This window comes from Anopheles darlingi, chromosome 3 (assembly GCF_943734745.1).
Source record: "Anopheles darlingi chromosome 3, idAnoDarlMG_H_01, whole genome shotgun sequence".
Taxonomy (NCBI): domain Eukaryota; kingdom Metazoa; phylum Arthropoda; class Insecta; order Diptera; family Culicidae; genus Anopheles; species Anopheles darlingi.
The window spans coordinates 23,178,967-23,197,113 of record NC_064875.1 but is presented as its reverse complement, the minus strand read 5'-3'; the positions used below and the strand labels follow the sequence as shown (position 1 = coordinate 23,197,113).

The 18,147-nt window shown below is 46.4% G+C and overlaps 1 protein-coding gene across 1 annotated transcript in view; it reads left to right on the top strand.

Annotated features, from left to right (window-relative positions):
• Positions 1 to 4,245: 4,245 nt before the first annotated feature.
• The window catches only part of LOC125956619 (glycine receptor subunit alpha-2), a 22,472-nt gene continuing 8,570 nt past the window's right edge, over positions 4,246 to 18,147 (top strand). The window contains exons 1-2 of the mRNA XM_049688681.1: positions 4,246 to 5,033; positions 13,741 to 13,817. Coding sequence (XP_049544638.1) covers positions 4,951 to 5,033; positions 13,741 to 13,817 — 160 coding nt within the window. The 5' untranslated portion in view covers positions 4,246 to 4,950. The remainder of the gene's footprint in view (positions 5,034 to 13,740; positions 13,818 to 18,147) is intronic.

Genomic DNA, 18,147 nt, shown 5'->3' with positions numbered 1-18,147 from the left:
TTTCTCTCGATTGTTTACGTTATGTTGCCGATGACAGTTGGTATTTCGAACCCACTAAACCAAAAAGCATAGACGGGCGCGTGGATATTTCAGCACTCCAACGGCGTTGGAATTACTTCTTCTTCTTCTTCTTCTTCTTCTCCTTCTCTTTCTTTTTCTTCTTTTTCTTTTTCCTCTTTTTAATTTATTTACGAATTACGAATGCATGGACTCGCCGTTGGAAGACTAAAACCGGTGCAGATGCTTGGAAAACTGCAAAATGGGGAATCGCACAAAATCTCAGCTCTTATATAGCGCTTCCCGATAATGGAATTTCTTTCGCGTCGTCCACTTTAAACGGCACCTTACTTTTCCAAATGCATGCTCCCTGCATAGTTATGAGATAGGCTAGATAGACAGGGAAGTTAATTTTAAACTTTTCGTCGAACTTTTGATTTTTTAAAGATATTCTCCAAAACAAGCGAACAGCAAACCAGTTCGACTTCGTGTTCGTTCGAGTCCTTTTCGTTCCTTATCGTACTTTTTGCATGTCCAAGGTAAGCACATGAATCTGAACTCATTTAAATCATCTAACTAGAACAAAAGCGATAAATGCTGTCGGTAAATCGCTCGAATTCTAGAGTGATGTGGAGAAGCGGCTTGCCAGAAAACATGGGTAGTGGTTTCCTGGGAAAACACCTTTCGCGACTCGCGGAAAAGCGGAGACTCACGGGGTAGTGTAAAAAGGGGTAGTTTGGAAAACCCGTTAACTCAGGGTTAAAGGATTTTAAGAGAGGTTCAATGTAGCCAGACATAAGTCAATAAACAACTTTTCCCTTAACTTCAATTACAAAACAATAAAATAAGGATTTGAAACAATTTGGGCGCGATAGTATCAAATAATGCTTTTTTGTCAATAAATTATACCATTTTACCCTTTTTAAAACTAAATTTGGTTTTGAATAAAACCTCTCGTATTTGCGGTTTAACAACAAATATCTCCAAATCTCATGGTTTTCACTCAACACAAACATAAAGTCATTTTATGCTTCCCAACATATTTAATTCGTCGGTATGGTATCTAAATTGTTGATGTAATCAACGATCTCGTGATCCTACGACCAAGTCAACGACAACAAAGGCGCCCCAACAATCGTATCTTGCATCGGTACACCGATGGCCACGCGAACCGACCCGAACCCGAAGCCAATCCAAACAAACTCGCCATACAGTTGCTTCGCATGGCCACAAACAACCCTCCCTTCAGTCGTTAGCCATTCCTCGAAGCGTCAACAGGACACAGGTTGATTAGTAAACCGCGCGTGGTGCTGATAGAGTAACACAGTGAGCCTTGGGATTTGCTTCCGTTGGACTACATTCCGCACTGACCACCACGTGGCCGGGCACAATCCGTACGTTTCGTTTTGATCGGTGATGAGATACGTGCACCTCGAACCCGTTAGTGCCCGGTGTTACACGGCCATACAGGAACTGGTAATTAAATACCACGACCATAGTCCGGACGCCCCTATACATCGCACGTGCACTGGTGCGATGGAGGCGCCCAGCACCTCTCAACTCAACGCACGCCAGGAACCTAAGTTGTGGCTGCGATTTTCCGGTTTTATGCGTGTTCGAGGGTCGCATTAGATCCTTCCGGTTGCTGTTACTGCTGCTGACCGAGTGATGACGTTGGTTTTACGACGGGTAGTGGAGTGAAAGTCGTTTGGCGATAAAAAAAAAAGGGAAATCAAAACCAACACCTTCCGAGTGCACGAACGGACTGGACTGTGGTTGGCCAGCCAGGAAACGGATATCGTATTTGCTGCGAACTAGCCATAAGGCAAAGAAATGCCTTGTCCTTTGTTTGCCGTAATCAAAAGACATGGTGATCATCATGCGATCGGCAACCGTTGACGTCCGCTTTTTCAGGATCAGTTGTTTGTAGTCTTTATCAAACGATTTAGAAACAAAGGAGTTGCACAGTGAATGTGTGTCTGTATGTGTAGTTAGTGTCTTGTGGCACCGCTGCCGGACTAGACAGTCCAATCAATCAGTGACCCTCGCCACCTCAGAATTGGTTGTGGTATGACGCGCTGCAAACCGTTTTGGGGCGTAACCTGGAATCGAATGCCCAAAAGTGCAACCAACCACGGTAGAGAGCAGAACGTCAATTTATATAATAAGTATCGATTGAAAATGGAGACCTAAAAATAGGGTCCTTGCTCCCGTTTCAACCTCCGGATACAACTTGTGAGCCATTGCATTGTATTTTTTGTTCCTTTTCCAAACGAATCCACCATCATCGGGACCCAAATGCATCGTGATCTTCGTACAGCGATAGGTGTCAGGATCATTATCCCTTTTTTTTTTGTTTTGTTTTATCAAAACATTCACCTTAACCATGCCATAGTGTTACAGCATATCTCTGAAGATAGTCCAAGACACGCGATAGATTTAGGCGATTCCCAACATTACAAACCAGCTGGAAAAGAATGATTGCGTTATTGATCGAAACGAAACCCACTACTGGGCACGCTGATCCTGTGCTGCCTATCTGTTTTTTGTACGCTTTGCCTCCTTGGTGTAGTATCGTTATTCGATACTCTCCAGCCTTCCAGCGGCTGGGGACTCGTTAGATGAGAATGCACTTCCAGCAGTGGCAGCATAACGACGAATGGGGCCGATGAAGCAGAGAAGTGTGCATCTCTCTAGGGAGATAATTAGCGTGGCCGCGTGGAACAGGAAAAGGAAGTTTACACGGTGTAAGGACGATCGTAAACGAATCGCAATTTGACGACGGCTACGGTTCAACGGTGTGGCGTCTGGCATGCTGGCGGACTTGCTAGATAGCGATCGATTTAAGATGTAAAGTAGAGTGTACTACAAGTTACAATACACCTACAACGAGAAGCTAGTTCAAGGCGCTTCTGGCTGTCAATTCTGTGACCTTCCCAAGGGGAACAATGTGTTCCCTCATATGTTAACAAACCTCACATCTCTGTCTCATATACAAGATACAAGTCGTCCATTGACTCATATCATCACGAGACACGAGAACAACAACATTCCAGTCGAGGTGAACTTGTGCCCGGTACATTCGCCTTCCACTTTGGGCGTGCCACAACTTCGCCTCAACTCCCCCTGCTCCAGCTCCTTCCAAAACGATCTGCCCGGAGATAACGACCAGAGCATCGTGTTATTAATAAATCGCCCTCAACTGGACTGGATGCATACTGGACGAACAAACATGCAATGCAACACGAAAAGGGCAGCCGGCTGTGGAAGAAGTAGCAGCTGTCCAGGTTGGCATATGGATTGCATGAATCCGGCTCGCAAACCCCTTTATGGTTCCCGGACTGCCGGACCTCGGGCCGTCCGCTCGGGTGTATCGGGAGACACGCAACCAACCGGACGGCGGTCCAGTTCATATCATAAATTTCAAATCATTAGTAAATTAACAAATCATTCGTGTATCCTTGAAAGGCAAGGGAGAGAGAGAGAGAGAGAAAGAGAAAGAGAAAGAGAGAGAGAGAGAGAGAGAGAAAGAGAGATAGAGAGAGAGAAACACAGTAAGGTTGGCAAAAGAAACAGAGAATGTGTTTATTGAAAGGAAAGCGTGACTCGTGGTTTAAGTTTTGCCGGCGACACCTTCATCTCCCTTTGAAAGGTCATCCAGGCCGGGGAACCACGTGGTACGTGGTCGAGGTGTCGAGTGTCATCCTGTTTGGTAAGGCGCATAACCTGTTGCGCCATGATCCGTAAGTCCGTAAGGAGCACCTAACGGTTCCGCTCACCGGGGCAGAGCACCGTCAGGAGGGAGGTCTTCAGGACATCCGCGATTATTTAATGTCTGTCTAGCGAGACGATAAATTATGCAAACAACCGCCATTCTGTCACCCCGGTCGAGGTCTCGCCCCGATGTAACACTCAGCACCATCGCCTTCTTCGATCGACGTGCCCAGTGTACTAGATGTGACGGAATACAGCACGGACCAGCACACACACGCGCAAACACACACACACACACAAAAGCGCACGCCTTATAATGCCCTCACACGTGTCTGACAAGCGATTCCAGTTGATTCAAGTGCGATGCAAATCAGTTAGCCGGACAGAAGTGAGCAGTACCAGTGTCTCAGGCAATGAGCATTCATCCTAGTGCCCAGACTGGCTGGCGGTCGATTGTTGTGATTCTGGCCAATTGAGCCGCCGGCACTGCGGTACACTTCAGAGGCTGGCAATTGCGATGTGATGGAGCAGCGGTTATCGTCGAGACGAGACGGGACGACACTAGGAGTGTTTGAGGTGACCGAGTTTCGGAAGTGACAATTAGAATTAGAAAGTGAGATGCCAATGTTTCCTAATATGCCGCTGTGTGCGCCTGTGTCTGTTTAGTTTCCGTTTGTCAAAGCGATCGAGGAATGGTCATCTCCCCCCTTGGCTTCCAATCGGTTTAGTGTGCGACGAACGGATAAGTGATTAATTGAGAGCAGAGCTGTTAAGTGTATCGGTTAACTTCTGACCCAGCTTGACGTTGCAGAAGTGTTAAAGGTGAAGAAGAAGAGAGTGAATTACGCCAACGAAAATCGTAAAGTGAAAGTGTCGCCGACCGGATAGGAATGTGGTTGTGGACGATGGTGGTGCGTGCGCTAACTTAACAGAACCATGAAATGATCATAAACTGTCGCCTTCATCGGCGGACCACCACCACCACCACCACCACCATCGGAGGGCGGTCAGGACTGCAGCAACGGTGGGAGAAACCGAACCGTCAAGGTCACGACAGCCGGCGTCGGCGAAGACGACGGAACGTGCAGCGCAGGAAGCGGCTGTGGCTGCGACGGTGGCTCCGGGAACAGGCAAGGTGGCCGCTACTAGCAGCTACTCCTGCCGGTAGTCCTGGCGGTTCACCAACCAGCCGTAGTAGGTACCGTAGCTCCCCGCGCTACGCCATCTCGTGGCCGCACGATGGCCGCCATCATGGCCAGCAGAAGCAATGTGTCACCAAGAAGCACCTCGATACTGTTGGCACTCTTGTTGCTAATCTTTTGGTGAGTTCATAATCAGTGCGATAACAAAAGGGGAGGTTTGGGTTTTTGGGGGAGAATGTTATTATTCTAGATCTCATAGTGAAACGAAAATTGTAACAAGAATCTTAGTGGTAATAGTGGCTTGAACATTGTGGCACTCTTACGCCATAGTATGGTGGATAGAAAAAGATAAAGTCCTTTTTATATCCCCTAATGCCATAAAGCACTTGAATAGATGGAGGAACTCGATTAAATAGAGAAACTGTAACGTAAAAGTCTACTGAGGAGGCTTAAATATTTATTTTAACTGATTTTTTTTTATTTATGAATGCTGATCCACTCGAAAGCATTTTGTGATGTTTGTTTAATCGAAGCAAAATTTATAAAAAATCCTTTTCAAAAATCGCTCCTTATGCATGGCTCAATACATCCTATGTTCTCAAAGTCGATGCCCATCGTAGCATAAAAACTAGTGGAGACCATATTGAAATTTTGAATGTTTTATCTGCACAATATTTACTTGATATTTTTGTTGCTTCTTTACATATAAAGCTCGTTTCATGGGCAAAATCGTTAAAACTATCTCATTTCACAACTTCAACTCAAGAAATACCTCCCAGGAATTAATTCCTTGAATGTATTCATAAGCAAACATTGCTCAAATGTCCACTAAAATTTCTTAAAAAGTTATAGTTTGTCATACTGAACTCAGACAGATTCAGACAAAAAAAATGAAATTGAATCGTTTCATCATATAATATTCTCAAAAATATGCCTGTTTTGGGTTGAATAAACGTAACCCTTAAAGGAATCCTCCTTGAACTCAACATACCACAGCAACATAAGAAAGCACGAGAAGCCATCACTGACCAACACAACAATACTGCCCGTTGGTACAGAACATTCTACAAAAAGAGACTCACAACCATCGCACAGCTGGATAGGAAATCACAGCCATCACACAGCTGGATAGGAAATCAATTTTCATTAAATTACAATCGAACTTTCATTCGGCCTATCATATATTCCCAATCGGTGCGACCCTACCCCTACTCCAGGCGAGCCTTTAGACGACCCCGGAATCCCAAGACACGACAGGGTGATCCGACAATGCAGTTCGTCGTTATGCACAACATGCGACCAATCATGGCACCGAGGACGGAACGACTTTAACGAAACCAATTATGAAAAGCGTTTCCGCGTGCCAATGCCTTAAATGTTGCGAAAGCACGGTACGAAACCATCGGTCCGGATTTCCAATTAATCCCACCGATTCCAATGCCCTCGAAACCGATTCACTCAAACAAGGACAACACGAATCGACTGCTGACCTTTAAGGAAACAGCAAAAGACTCTTCAGACTTCAATCAAGACCATTGGGGCCGCTGCAAAGGTGTCTCAATGTTCTGCAATCCGAGTTCCGATGTTCCGATCCGTTTATCGGTTTCGTCGATTTGTCGTCCCGAGGTTTTTGGGGTGTGACACCATTTGAGGGAAAACATGACATCGCCAAGGTGAAAGTGGACTAAGCTAGAGCTAGGGGTTCTTGGGGGTTCCTTTCTATTGTCATTAGTCTGAGTGCCGTGTGTGGTTCGATCGGCAAGCTAGACATATCGGACAGGGTATATCGCTTACAGCTCCGTAGCGTTTGTAGCGTAGTAGAAGCTCCCTCCTAGACACGATCTAATGTTATGTGCGGTTTCTAATGTCCCAAAACATGGCCATCGTGCGCCATTACGCAAACAAAACAGAGCTAAGCGAACACTTAAAGATCTTGTCTATCTTGTTGTATGTTGAGTCGAAATGCAAGCAAAAAGCAAACTCACTCTAACCACATAAACAGCCAATTGACATCCTAACCATTGGCCAACAAAACCAACAGTCACACACCGCACAACGCATCCACTAATGTCTACCCGCTTACCCCACACAAAGCTAAGTAAACGGAATAGTTACATCCATTCATTCCTTCCTTCCTTCCTTCCTTGCGAGGTTCCTGGTTCGCTCGCGAAGAATTAAATGTTCCTCATTATAAATAATTCATGAACAGTGCGGTCCCCTTTTGTGCCTCGCCAAAGGATGGCGCCGGGAGTTTGCCTAACCCAGCAGCAAGTAGGTCTGTGGCACTCGGCCACCTTACTGCTTATACCTGCACCTTCACATAACTTATAGCAGCATAACGGTCAGCCGAGCCGGGAGCTGTGCGGTAGCGCGAAAGAACCGGAAGGAGTTCTCCTTTGCGTATACGTGTAAGCATGGTCGTCGGCCCCCTCCCGCCAATGGCTTCACTGCATCGCCAGTGAAGGATGTTTATGTTGAAATTCTCTTCCTTCACCATTTTACCTGCAATACCTCACAGCTCAGTAGGTTCCGTGCGGATTGGATTGGAGCTACCAGGAGGTTGGACCATTGAATGACCTCGTTGGACAGGAATGTGTGTGTGTATGTGTGTGTGCCCATACGCGCTGCACCGAGTCGTCGCGTTGCCACGCGTGATTTGTTTTACTCTTTAGTCATGGAACCATGACCTACCAGAAATGCGTGTCACAATTCTTCCTGGGCAGGGTCTTGCGTTGCAGAGAATTGTCGTAGGTTGCAGGGAAAACCCACCTCCATTTCCACCCATTGCCTTTGAATGCACAGATTCTATAGGCAGCCAAACCCCCAATGACCACCCCGGATAATCCGGAATGCCTGCCAACGTCTTGAGCGATCCGACGTCCGAGAACATTATCTTGCCCGGCATCGATTTCGGGCGACGCCACTGAGCGAGAACGGAGGAAACCTGCAATCTCGCTTGCGTTCGTCTTCCATTTTCTACCAACTCGACCTCGGCGATCGAGATTTGCTTCATTATTTAACCGGTAACGGTTGGGAGCGAGTTGGAGCGAGGTGCAGCAGTCCATTTCGGACGGCGTCGACCGTGGGTGCCAACTGACCATCAATCGGGGCTGCCAAAGCCAAAAAGCTGGAGCTGGAGAAAAAGGCACTTTCGAATGACCGAATTCGAATTCGGTTCCCGGTCAAGTCCAGGAGGGCTGTTCGCTTTTGGCTTTTTGGCTGTCGGGAACAATCGGAAACCTATGCTGACTGACAAATGGAGCAAGAAAAACAAACACCAACAGCCGGTCCCCTTCCCTCGGTAAAGATTTGCTGGTGGTTTTTTCATGAACGTCGCTTTTATGGCTGCAAGCGCACCCATAAAGAAAACCGAACCACAACACAACATCCTTCACCCACGGACGAACGGACGGGCGGAAGGTTGCAGGACTTGGCCGGACTGGGTCCTTGCCGGCTCCGCGGCGCGATGTTCGGTGAATATAGGATTTTAATGGATCCGTTCCAGTTTCTAATTTCGCCGTTTTTTTGGAACTTGTTACCTAGCGAGTAGCTTTCAAGGAGTTCTAGTCAAGTTTTTTGTAAAAAACCTACAGAGATGTTAGAGAATGATTTTCCACAAACTCAATTGGCCATAAACGGCCAGAGCAGCCTCAAGGATGAAGAGTTTTGTCTTAGAATTCCGAACGCCAAAGAAATCAATATTCAAACTAACACGAAACTAAGAAGAATGCAAAACTTCTCAGCTGCCATACGCGAAACTATTGATGGCGTTGAGCTGATTGATGGTTTGCTTGTGTTTCAGGAAGTTGCACTAAGGCACAAGGTAATTATGGGAGGGACTTACAGGCAACGCAGTCAATAAACACCATGGATACGCTTAGTTACAAGCTTGGCTTACGAAATTCAATGGGATTGAATTTTAAATAAACACAAAAGCTTGGTTAAGGTATGATCAGGATTCGCTTGGTCTCAGTTGGCCAGCAGATGAGAAGCATAGACGACGCCTCATTTCGTGTTTTCTGGCTCTTTAGTTTGGAATATTGATGAGACTTTATATACTTACAATATCATGAAATGGATATAAACTTTGATCCGTAATCCATTAATAGTGTTAAATAAAGGATAAAAGTAGCTATACATACGGATCGTTTGTTCTTCGATATGTAAAAGCGTATCTACGTCCTATAGGAACAGTAACATTACAGAGTATTCTCTTTGGAATTACAGCTTGTGTCTTCCTTAATTATAATCCCCTCCCTTATGTGCCACCTCCCGACAGTGAGTCGCGAATAACGAAACAACATGCTCTAGCACTCGAACGAAACGGTTGAAAGCAAAAATCCCAAAAATACGGTTCACCAATTCAAATGAGTACCACAAACACTTCCTTGCACCTAATTTATGGACGCGGCCCTCTGCTTTTGGGAACCGCCATCGCAACGCTTATCAGCTGTTTTCGACCTCGTGCGGTGCATGCAAAGGAAACATACATCATCATGTTCACCTGCTCCAGAGTCCGTCCGAGTGTTGCACACTCGCCAGCCCCAGGTTCCTGTCCTCCAAATTACACCTCGTCTCCGGCAACAAACGCCGGACGGACTGCTCCGTTTGATGTATTTCCCCCCCTCCCGGGGTTGCAACTGATTACACCGATAAGTAGTACCCGGAGTCCGGTAGTCCTCGTTTTGTGGACCATCGTCCATCGTGAACTGTGTGGCCGCGGCACATGATGATGAGTAGCGGCCCAATGTCGCCCACTTGATGACGTTGCATTTGGCGAAAGTCAAACGGACGGATGGACGGACGGAGTCGGAATTCGTCCGAAGGAAAATGAGTTACTTCGTGCGCCCGGGGGTTTTCCCCCCTGGATTGCAATGGAGGTGCAACATAATGACTCAACCTCAACCTGAGCATCGATCGAGCGGCGCTGTTAAATCACAAAATTGAACCAGCATAACCCTGTCCAAAAATTCTGGCCTGGCCGGACTAACGACCCATAACGTTGCACGTTTCGAAACACAAAGAACCCACAACACCCCTTCGGGTGGCGTTGCAATGGCGAACGTTCGTGTGGTGAAACAATTATTTTTGTAGAAAAAAAAATCCCAAACCCCAAACCAACAACCCTCCCAGGGTGGCAGACCCTGGACTGACTAGGACTGATCCGTTGCGAGTGAGCGAGCGAGACCGGGAGCGCACGTTTTCAGCTCACGTGTGACATTAGCGACCGGCCGGTGTATTATGTGGTATCGCTCTGTCTGTCTGTCTCAACAACAACATGGCTCCAAACCATGCAGAAAACGTAATCCACCCCCCCCCCCCCCTCGAAAGGGTGATGTAAGGTGCAGAATTCACCCAGTACCCGGTGGTCTTGAAATTGAACAAAATTAAAGTTAACCATAAGGTTTTTGTAACGGGGTTTTTTCCCGGCAAGCAACTTCGGCTTTGTTGTTTTTTACGCTACGCTCAGCCTGCTGAGGTTTTCCGTTCCATAAAGCAACCGTTGAGTTGGCGCTACACGCGAACCGTGTCGAGGTCTACTGTCTCGGGGACTCGGAGTAGTAGTAGTAGTAATGGTGGCAGCATAATGGAACCGTAGGTTAGTCTAGGTAGGTAAAATGGCCACACTAGAGGCGAAGAATTTTGGGAACCAAGTTGGGAACCATCGTTTATTACTGCTGCGTGTAATTGAGACAACAGACATAAACAGCGCAGCGGTGTCTTGGATGGCAAACTTTCACATAAAACTAACACGCGCTCGCACATCGCTCGGCGTACGTCATTAACATTAGGGCATTATCATTTTATGGCGCAATCTTGCTGCTGTTTATAATGATTATGCTTATTAACATTCTAGGAGTGGATGATTTTGATTTTTTTCTTTTCAAAACCAGCTTGCACACGGTTTGATGAAACTCTTTTCAGTCTTCTCACAAAACAAATCCGGAAACAAACGAACAAACATGCCCACTTGCCCAGTCTACAGGATGAGCGCTTCGCTACATTGTTGCGATTCGGAATAATTGGCAGATTAGCATCAACCATCCGGTTTCCGAACCACCGAACGGGCCGACCAATTACGTTATGATGAAAATTGTCACATGCAATACCGCGATACCGTCGGGTGTGCCCGAAGCGTGTTCTCGCAGCTAATTGCGTTCAGCAATAGGTCGCGGAAAGACAATCGTGCTACTAGCGACTACAGCAGGGCCCTTTCCTTCATCTTTCGCGATCTTTTGCCACTACCACCACCACCACCCCCGCCACGTATCATCGGTCATCATCAACATCATCTGCGCGTGCTATTTGCGCACACTCTGCGCCCCTCCCCTTGCCCTAACGCGTGCCCGGGATCGCGTGTCACCGATGGCCAACGCATTAGCGGCATTTCTCGGGGCATTCTTCGCGTAAACACATAAACTACGGCGTGCCACGTGTGTACACGGCCCCCCCCCCCCCCCCCCCCCCGGGGCGGAGTTGCGGATTTGTTCTGTGGTGGGCACAAGTGCGTTGATTCGTTGCAGTTTTCCGATCATTCCTATCAGACTACCCCCGGAGAGAGCGCTAGCTTTGGAACCGCTAGAACCACTGGCCGCTCGTTCTGCTCGTGCAATAGCTCGAGTGAAATAGTGATTTCTGTGGCTGATAGTGCAATTTATTTTGATTAAAACCCTCGCGTCACATGGGTGTACGGGTATGGCCTCGAAAATAGGATGCGACCAAGGGCTGGTCGGCCTTAAGGGGGGGGAGCAAAAGTGCCGGCACCACCACATTGTCCCATGGTCCCGGTGTGCCCGGTCTACCCGACTGTGGTTGTTTGTTTTTCCCAAAGCGAACACCGACAATGACGACAATGACGACGACGACGACAACGACGACGACGGTGTGGCTAGTGCAGCCCACTCCCGGAATCTACGAATAATCGATAAACATTATCTACGGCGTAAAGGTCTCTTACCTTTTGCTCTTCCAGCTCATTAGGCATTGTTTCCTCCACTTGCTTAATGGGGAAAGAGTTTTGAAGTGATTTTGTTTTTTTTCGTTTTTAGTACAACTCACAATAATGCCGCTTGAGGAGCGTTTCATGATTTCAAATTGATCTTTCTAATTGCAACTATTATTTGAAATGGGAGTAACTATGTTGGATGATGTACTAGTATTTGATTCTATCATTCCTGACGCACCAAACCACATAAATCGTTTGATAATAATTCGAACTTCCTTGACTTCTTTCGAATTGTGCCATATTTTTATGCGACCATCATCGGCCAACGATGGCGTCAATTGTGTACTCTCAAACGAGATGATAAACAGGTCTATCCCATCTAGAAGGCCTATCAACCAGCTCCCATTAACACCACCAGTCGTCGTTGTCGTCGTCCTCGTCATCATCATGTCCTTAGTTAGTTTGGTCCGCATTCTGCTCGTGGCCACTTGCTGACGACAAGTCGAGCGCTTATCCAGCGATTTGTCCGGTTCAGAGGTTAGTCACTCAGAAACGATTATGCTATTATGCTTCGTTTATGATTTGTTTCATTTCATCCACTCTTTCTCACTCGTTCTCTCTGCTCTGCTCCAGTATTCCACCGCCAAGAGAGGGTCCATCAGCTATTCAAATCAATGCTTATTCATGAACGACCGCGCCACCTGTCTCTCCATGTCCCTAATGTCTAGCTATCAAAACTACGGCTAACAGGACTAAGGCCACTCCACAATGCATTGTATTTTTGGGGCCTTTCCCATCATCATATGCTGCACCCGCTCGCTGCTGGCAATCGAAAATAGTACAAAACCCATCGGGGTTCATCGTGTACTCTGTGGTCGCGAGTGGTCGCCAATGTTGACACGAAAGCGGCAGCCCAATCCAAGCACTCCGTGCTCTAGATCCTTCCGCGGTTCTCCAACGGTGTGCCAGCAAACACTGCCGATTGTCACCAAAATATCAAACTATTCGTCACGCGTCACCTATTATTGTTGGCCACCCAAACCTCCCCCACCATCGACTCTAGTGGTTCTCAAATCCAACAACGTTTCAACAAACATTGTCCTCTTGAAGCCTTCCTCTCGGTATGCTTGCTGATTGAACGGATCCGTTTCCGCATTCGATTGGTCAGCGGACGGAAATTGATCTTACGGTGCTTGACTACAGTGGCCTATCCGGCCACTACAATAGCTGGCGAAAGCTGGTACTCAGGACATTGAAGCGCTCCCACATTTATGTTAATTCATTCCCCCGTGGAAACACCAAGAACACACCTTGCATTTCGTGACGTCACCCAAAGACTCCACTCAATGGACGTGTGGCGACCAAAAACACCTCCTGGAACATCCATTAATAAACCTCATATTTGTCGCTACTACCTACGGTTGAACTATGGACTTCCTAAAATAACTCACCAGCCCCGCAGGGCCGTTCGGTTAGAACATAGAACGCAATGCGAAGAAGTGTGAAAACGGTGAAAAGTACACAAAAGCCCACTCCTGGGAGTGGGCCATTTCCCGAGGGAGCTTACCGGAGCGAGGGAAGAAGGTTAGACAGAAATGGTTAATAGATTACACAGAACTAGTTTACAGGGTTTTTGGGTGGATAATTAGAACGGATCATGTGGAGAGCCAGCCCAGCGGGGTTTCGTGTTTTACGTCCATTTCCGTTAAAGATTATGGATCTTGCGTCACGTAATTGATTAGCGAGTGGCTCACCGCGCGGCTCACTGAGGCGAGGAAGAGAACTGTATTCAACTGTAAAGGGAACACGTTGTTACCGAAAAAAAACATGCTTAAGTTGAACGAATTGCAGATATTTAAAATGGGATTCTGTTACTGAGAAGAACTGATCGATAGTCACTGATAGTAAAGAAAATCAATTCTTTTCCAATCGTATTTACAGCGTGCTGAAGGAAGTGCTGGCCGCCAAAAACTACACACTCAAACCACGGGTAGTCCTGCCGGAAGACTATGTCAAAGGTGAGTTCCTCCTGCCGTTCAGTTCGGTCGTTCATATCTGTCAATCTGTTGTGAGACTCGCATGTCTGGTGGAATGGAAACCCTATTTCCCTGGAATCCCCTTTTCGAGGCCAACCCCACGGAGGCTTCCCCTGGACGGATATCTGCTCCCCAAAAACTGGCAACTCACAACAGGAACAACACTGGGGAGGATCCATTACCTGATTGTTCGTGTTCGAATCGCAGACACGACCGTTCAAAAGTGTTCCAATTTGCATCACAGAGTAGAACTAAGTTAATCATACAAAAAAAAATAACGTGCTATCGGAATTGTGCCGGATATGTGGAACTGACCGAGGTTCTTTCAGTTCCGCAATAGCTAGCGATGAGCGCATGGTGTCAGTCGGTGTATCTTTTTGTGCTTCTAGTAACTTTTCCAAAAGTTATTCTCTTAGAACACGATCTATTTGAAGCGCTTTCAAATAGCTCATATATTAATACTGATGCTCCAGTAGTACGCTATCTGTTAGTGCTCCTACAGCCAGTCTGTCAAGATGATCTAGTCCATCAACTTCGCTTTATGCGTCACAACGCCGATCCACAGGCGAATGATGTTCTGAACGGTGTACTAGCGGGATTGGATGCGACCCCTTGTCCACGTCAAATCACACTTCAAGATGATCGTTCCGAGCAGTTCATGACGGCCAAGAAGTATTTCATCATCTTTACCAACAACCTACCCAGCGTAAGTCCCAAGAGCCCTGCGAAGTGCTTGCACAGAAGTATCAATCCTCATGATCTAACCCCCCCGAAGACAGGGTGTGGCTGAGTTTCGTAAGTTTCTTAGCTGGAAAGTGATCCGCTTCGGCAGTGCCCGACTAGTGGTTCTAGTATTGCTCCTCGATCCACAATTCGATGCGCTCCAGATGTTTGGCTTCGGAAGGTACGAATTGGTCTACAATCTGGTGCTTCTGTTCTACAACCGGCAAGGTGTCGTCGAGAGTTTCACACTAGAACCGTTTCAACGCAAAGTCATATCACTTCATACAGTGCAACCGGATTTCGGGACACTCGAGGAACTATTCTACCGCCAGTACCGGGATCTGCATGGCCACGAGCTCAACGTATACTTCACGCGAGGAGACATAAGCCAGCGAACGCTCACCACCAACCGTTATGCGTACTTTATCGATGTGCTCGCGAGAAAACTGAACGCCCGGTATCGTATCCATACCGACAGTATCGGCAAATGGAACGAGCAGCATCGAATGGACTTTGGTATGGTCTACGATTCCTACGGCAATCATCCGATCAAGCGCATACCGCTGCGACAGTTCAGCTACCACTGCATCCTATCGCCACGTAGCCAACGCAAATCGTTCATCCGTATTCTTATAGATCCCTTCAATTGGATCGTCTGGATGGGATTGGTCGGTGTGACTCTGCTGACAAGCTATCTGCTGCACCGGTATGGCTTTCATCGGCCCAAATCCTGGCCCACGGTCTACTTCTGGATCTTTCAGACCTTCATCAATGGACCACCACGGGCGGGAGTGTATACGCGGGCAGGAAACTGTATCCTCACGGCATACATCTACGTCAGCCTTATCCTGGCCACGCTCTACCAATCCACGCTGACCTCGCACCTTTCCCGTTCGCTCTACTATCCCGAGTACGAAACCGTGCGTGACGTGAACGACTCCGGAATTCCGGTTTTCGTTAGCCCTTTCGTCAAACATGTCAGTACGATACGCTTTGTGCGGCAGGTCGACCGACAGCAGATTGTAGATCCAGCGCAGCAAATGATGCAGCACGGTGTGCCCACGTTTCATATGGTGATACCCTGTGATGTCGCTGAGCAGCTCGTCCTTATCGGGGCATCGGGTTCGGTGCATCTAGTAAAGGAACGTGTAGCTCCGTTTCAGGATACGTTTGTACTGTTTCGCTACTCACCGTTCGATGAGCTGCTGGACTTTCACTGGACGGCCTTCCTGGAGGGTGATCTGTTTCGCTATTGGACCACACGCAACAAGAACATTGGAAACTATCGAGGTTCCTTCGGTGGTTTGCGTCGTCCGGGAATACAACATACGAAAGCCTGGACAGCGGATGAGTCGATCCGGGCATTCCGAGTTTCCGATCTGCTAATCTGTTGGTCCATTGTGGCCGTTGGATTATTGCTAGCCTTGGGTTCGTTCTGCATAGAGCGTGCCTTACCCCGTAAGAAGAAGCGTCAGAATCAGAAGGATCGAAAAGTGAATTGTTTTTGCAAATTTCTTATTCAGAGATGTACAAGGTTACGCGGTCCATGAACTCACTCAGTTACCGATTATCCTTCCGATTATCGAAGGAAATAAATTTTCCTTATGACACTCGCGGTAGGTAAGGTTATGTGCAGAGCTTTTCTTCTTGTTGTTGCTAATCACCATGGGTGATGGCGCACTACGAAAGACCTTCCATTCCGTCCCACTACCGAAGCCCAACACCGTTGTTACCATTCCGACAGCATAATCCATTCATCCGCAATGCATCATGTATTAATCAACCTGCGAGTACGGAGAAGCTCCCGCGGAAAAAAACCACTACTCCCCGTGCGCCTTTTTCTTAGTAGAAAAGAAAAAACACATAGCCACACACATACACCGGTACATTGGTACTGGTCGGTTAGTTGTGCTGAGGAATAAAACGGAGCCCAATGGCGGTGGCCATAATGGCGTATAACATTGGCCGAGTAAACATATTGCGTGCCTTCGGAGGCGAGGTTGCGTTGGCCTGGCCCACGGAATGCCGGTCACCGGATTTTCCCATGCTGCAAGGTTGCATTTGTTAAGTGAAGTAATGCCGAGGGAAATTCGATGACACACAACTTTTTGTTTTTGCTAGTTTCGTTCTCTTTCGCTCATTTGGCTCTTTTGTTATTGATTTAGCTGTTTAAAATATTTACTTTGTACCAGCAATCATGCATCATACTCGCAAGGGTTTTAGTGGATGATCTAATTAAATACCCAATTTCGCAATGTGTATAGCGTATAGTAACTAATGGAAAAGAGAATTATTGGCTCTTTTGGTTTGGAAAATACCTGTACAATCCACTTATTCTGTTTCCTATCTCATTCGCATTAAAACTAAACAATTCAAAGATTATTTATCAGTTCCGATTGTTTTTACTGAACGAAATTACTTACCGTATTTTCTTAAAAGCACAAAAATGTGTTTTTTTTTATTAATGTCACGTAACTGGTAGGATTTGGAGGACATTAATAACGACTGAGGTATTTTACTTTTGCATTTGGATTTTCGCCTTAAAAGCAATGATAGCTGATCTTAGTAAATTGATCTTTTGGAACTAATATTTAGAAACCGCAAAAGGACAAAACATCTATTAAATCTAATTTAAGATAGCTACAATAAACAGTATGCTGCAAATAAGAATTCACGTGGTTCGTATTTACAAGATAAAGGATTCTAAACAGCCTGCTCTAGTTCACTCTAGTAGCGTTGTAGAGTTAAAAGGAATAGATCCTGCCTTATGACTATTAACAACCGTAATTTTTCAAACATATTTGCTTTTCGAAAAGTAGTTTTAATGTGAATTTCTCCCCAAAAAGTAATGGTTTTACTTTCAAAATAATACGGAGTGATATTTGCATATTTTGCACACCGTTACTCTTATAAATTATGACAATTGTGAAGTTGCAATCAAAAAAGCGTACAATTTGCAAGTAATATTGTCCACACATATCTTGAATATTCAGTATTTCTGTAGCGTTTATAATAATATGTAACATATCTAAACTACATAAACTATTAAACGAAAAAAGACCTTGTTAGTATCTAACATATGACGATACATGACCATCATTTGAAGCACTTCAAATGCAATGAACAAAAAGCAGCATTTGCACAAGAAAAACGAAATTAGAAATAGCTGCCTCGCTTCCATACCTCTCACTAGCGGCCACCAACGACCAGCATTTGGCCCCAACATCGCTGATCGGTGTAAATTAATCTAGACCATTCTGGCAGACAACACTTCAAACTAATCAAACCAATAAAAGCGCATCGCTTATCAGACGCACCGATCGATGAGAACCGTCGGCAATCGCATACCATAGCTCCAAGCCCCTCGCTACAAAGCCAAAGGATGGACACGAGCAGATCTCATTAACGGGGAGGGGTGGCGTTTGCGTTTGATCAAAAAGGAACCCCATGCGTGAATGCAACGGCAAATGCATTATGATTGACACATCGGAACGTGCACATCCGCACCGCACTGTTCGACATGCATTTGCGCTGATTTGAAATGATGATGATGAATGATGATGCCGACGATGATGGAGGTGGTGGTGGT